This window comes from Danio aesculapii, chromosome 13 (genome assembly GCF_903798145.1).
Source record: "Danio aesculapii chromosome 13, fDanAes4.1, whole genome shotgun sequence".
Lineage (NCBI taxonomy): Eukaryota > Metazoa > Chordata > Actinopteri > Cypriniformes > Danionidae > Danio > Danio aesculapii.
This window is the reverse complement of record NC_079447.1, coordinates 37,324,674-37,328,245: the sequence shown is the minus strand read 5'-3', so window position 1 is coordinate 37,328,245 and position 3,572 is coordinate 37,324,674. Positions and strand designations below refer to the sequence as shown.

Below are 3,572 nucleotides of genomic sequence, written 5' to 3'. Positions count from 1 at the left end.
ATCTTAATTGTTTTACACATTTAAGTTGATTAACCATGAAAAATAAAGTAATCCCACAAAACAAAACTTAAAAGAATTTTTAATCCAACTCATTGAAATATGGACTTTAAATGTATTTTTTAAATAAAATAATAAATGGCAGATTTGAAATTTATGTATTGCTCTTAACAAAAACAACCACAACAACAATATTAATAATAACAATAATAATAATAATAATAATAATAATAAGAAGAAGAAGAAGAAGAAGAAGAAGAAGAAGAAGAAGAAGAAGAAGAAGAAGAAGAAAAAGAAGATAATTTATTCATTCACAGCATTCAGACTGGAGCATATACACAATTCCAGTTGTGCTGGGGTGCATTTCCCTAATTCATTGCTTGCCAACAATGATCACAAGTTCTGCTATTAATGTAATAGTTGAAATGTTATTTTTTTTCTCCAAATCCACTACTGTTCCAATGAACAGAACTACACACTTATGGGGTTAGAACTATGCCCTGTGGTTAAGTTTCTTCTTAATATGAAAAATGGGCAGGGTTGGGGGTAATGCATTGCAAGTAACATTATGTAATAACATTAATATTCTAAGTAGCACGTAAGGTAATGCATTACTTTTAAAAAAAAGTTACGCATTACACATTACTTTAAAAACTAATAAAGTAATAATATTATAATAATATAGAGAGTTAATTTTTCGTTTAATTGATTAGCTTTTAAAAAATAAATTGCTGAATTAAAATTAACGCAGTCATGGTGAATTATGCACTCAGTGAGAGAATGCACTCCCTGGAGGATCAGACAAAAATGAAGATAGTAGAGCTTTACATTTCTACGATGGAACTGTTTTAAACTTTCAATAATCTGTAAATAGCGCATGTATTGCTCTTGAGTCAGGTAACATTATGCTAAATTGTAATTATTTGGTGTGAGTTTTTTTATGGTAAAGGTGTAGGTTATACAGTGCATTGTTAATTGCAGAGCCTCTCTATTTAAAAAAGAAAAAAAAAACTGAAAGAGATCAAATCTCAGTCAGGTGAGAAAAAGTAACTCAAAACCAACTCAAAAGTCACGTAACGCATTACTTATAAAGTTACTTTTTTAGGGAGTAACTCAATATTCTAATGCATTACTTTCAAATGTAAAGGGCTTATTTAGATCATGCACTTGAGCAAAATAAGCAATCTATTATGCAACATTTTAGGTTTTTATTGATTTAAAGTGGAGTTTTTAAAGAGTTCCACAACTGAAGGCAAACAGAGTAATAAAGTCAAACTTTCTTTATTAACCACGTTCAACGCACCCAAAGTGAAGCCCTGTACAGAAGGAAATTAATATATAACTGAAAACGCTTAAGAAACCATAAAACAAACAAATAAATAAGCAAAATGTCAACAGGTCTTAAAAGTCTGTTTTATAATATGATTTAAAAACAGGCAATGACAATGCCCTAATAAACAGAGGAAAAGCATTAGGAGCTGAAACAGCAAAGGCATTGTCCCCCTTTGAGTTTACACTTTGTTTTGGGTACATTTAGGAGAAATGTGCCCAAATAAGTAGTAAACAATAAAAATCATGTTCCATGAAGATATTTTGTAAATTTCCCTCCCGAATATATTTAAACTTTATTATTAGTAAAATCTTTAATATTGGTATTAGTAATATGCATTGCATTAAACTTAATTTGGACAATTCTAAAGGTGATTTTCTCAGTATTAAATTTTTTTAATCCTCAGATTCCAGATCTTTAAAAAGTTTGTTTTTAAAAAGTCCATTTGAGTATTAGCAGACTGTCTGGTTAATATCTGTTGATACTGCTCCTTCAACAGACATTTAAACTTACTATAAGAAACTCTGCAAGTACATGTCAACTTACACTAACCCCAACCTAACAGTCTACTTATAATTTAATGAGAATTAGTTGCAATGTAACTTTGTCAATAAACAGACCATCAAAATAAAGTGTGACCACTAAAATTTTTTGTGATCATTTGCTCACCATGAGTTTGACTTTTTTGCAGTTGAAAACAAAAGAAGATATTTTGAAGAGAGCTGGAAAATGGCAATTGCTGACTCCATAGTATTTGTTTTTTCTATGGAAGTCAGTGTTACTGGTTTTCAGCTTTCTTCAAAATATCCTCGTTTGTGTTCAGCAGAAAAAGAATCCCATAAAGGTTTCAAAAGGTTTGGAGTGAATATGTATGTAAAGTAAAATTTTTTTAGCAAACTAATCCTTTAAGCAATGAATTGGGTAATTTTGTCATGAAACACTCACCTTGACTGTAATTCAGCAACTCTTAATAGTGTTTTGATCTGTATATAATGTAATTGAAATTATTTGACACATTTCAGGCCCCTAATTTATATGAGACCCTCTGTTGGGTTATGGCCCCAGCTAATCCTTAATTAATGAACAAAATCCTATGTATTTTACATTTTGGTTTCTCATTTAAACAGGCATCATTTCACTTTTCATTTAGGAAAAGTGTTCCTCCAAAAACACTAAAACAGGTGACATGAGATAAAGAAACCCCCGTCCTTTTGAGAGAAATAAATAAATAAGAAATGATCAGTGCTCTGTCCTAACCCGCATCATCCCATCTCATGCATGGCTGCCAGTGATGGTCTACTGGGTGTCAGCTTTTATTGGCACGATACAAAGCGAAGTGCCAAGCTCTGCTGCCTCGATTCCCCGAGCAGATTCGGCCTCTGGAATAAAAGCTTGCAAAATGTCTCGCACGAGCACAGAGACATAGCAATGCTGGGCTGGAAGGAGGAAGTGCAGTGGAGAGGGGAGGGACCGCGCGTGGAGTTCCAGACTGCAGCCGCGGCGCTGAGAACTTGTGCGCATGGAGCGGCGGGGGACAGCTGGAAGAGCTTCATACTGCAAACTCAAGGAATAGCAGGTAAATCACTCTCGCAGGCTGTTCCAAATCACAAATTTCAAACAATTAGTACAGAGAAGTTAAGGAAAGTTTTCAGTTCTTTTAAGTGCGGGCGAGAAGAACTGGTGTAGTGGAAATTTTTGGTCCTGAACTCTAGCAGGTGCAGGCGCTTCAATCCACTTGACATGGCGAAAGGCGCGTTTGTTGAGCGCGTACGCATGAATATTTTGACTTCAGGCGAGGGATTCTTTAATAGAGGGTTTAGGTAAAGTTAATATGTTTTCCTATCTTTTTCTTTTCCTTTGTTTTTCATCCTTATTTCCAGTTTTCCATACGGAAAAAGTTTCCCGAAGTCCCAAATGTGGAGTCGGGTGGAATTTTCAAAGTCATTTAACTAGTAATAAAGTTACAATACACACAGTTTAATCGCGAATTGTGTTTCTTGTGAATTTCCTGTTAAAATGCACTTTTAAACGTTACTTTCATTCTTTCGATGCGCACCTGTTGCTCAGCATGGAAATCACTCACTATTTTAGCAATAAAGAGTTTTCTAATAATAAGAAGAAGTCTGTTAAAAATAACCCTGCCATTTTTTCAGAAACACTGTCTTGGGAAATGTATGAAATCGAAAGTTAATTGTGTTCATCCAACTATAAATGATAGTAGGCTATAGAAATAAATTACGCGGGA

At 33.8% G+C, this 3,572-nt stretch overlaps 1 protein-coding gene across 4 annotated transcripts in view; it reads left to right on the top strand.

Moving 5' to 3' along the window:
- Positions 1-2,605: 2,605 nt before the first annotated feature.
- ikzf1 (IKAROS family zinc finger 1 (Ikaros)) overlaps positions 2,606-3,572 on the top strand; it is a 42,758-nt gene continuing 41,791 nt past the window's right edge. For all 4 annotated transcript variants that reach the window (XM_056470960.1, XM_056470963.1, XM_056470962.1 and 1 more), the window contains exon 1: positions 2,606-2,903. In XM_056470960.1, the coding sequence (XP_056326935.1) occupies positions 2,606-2,903 (298 nt within the window). The remainder of the gene's footprint in view (positions 2,904-3,572) is intronic.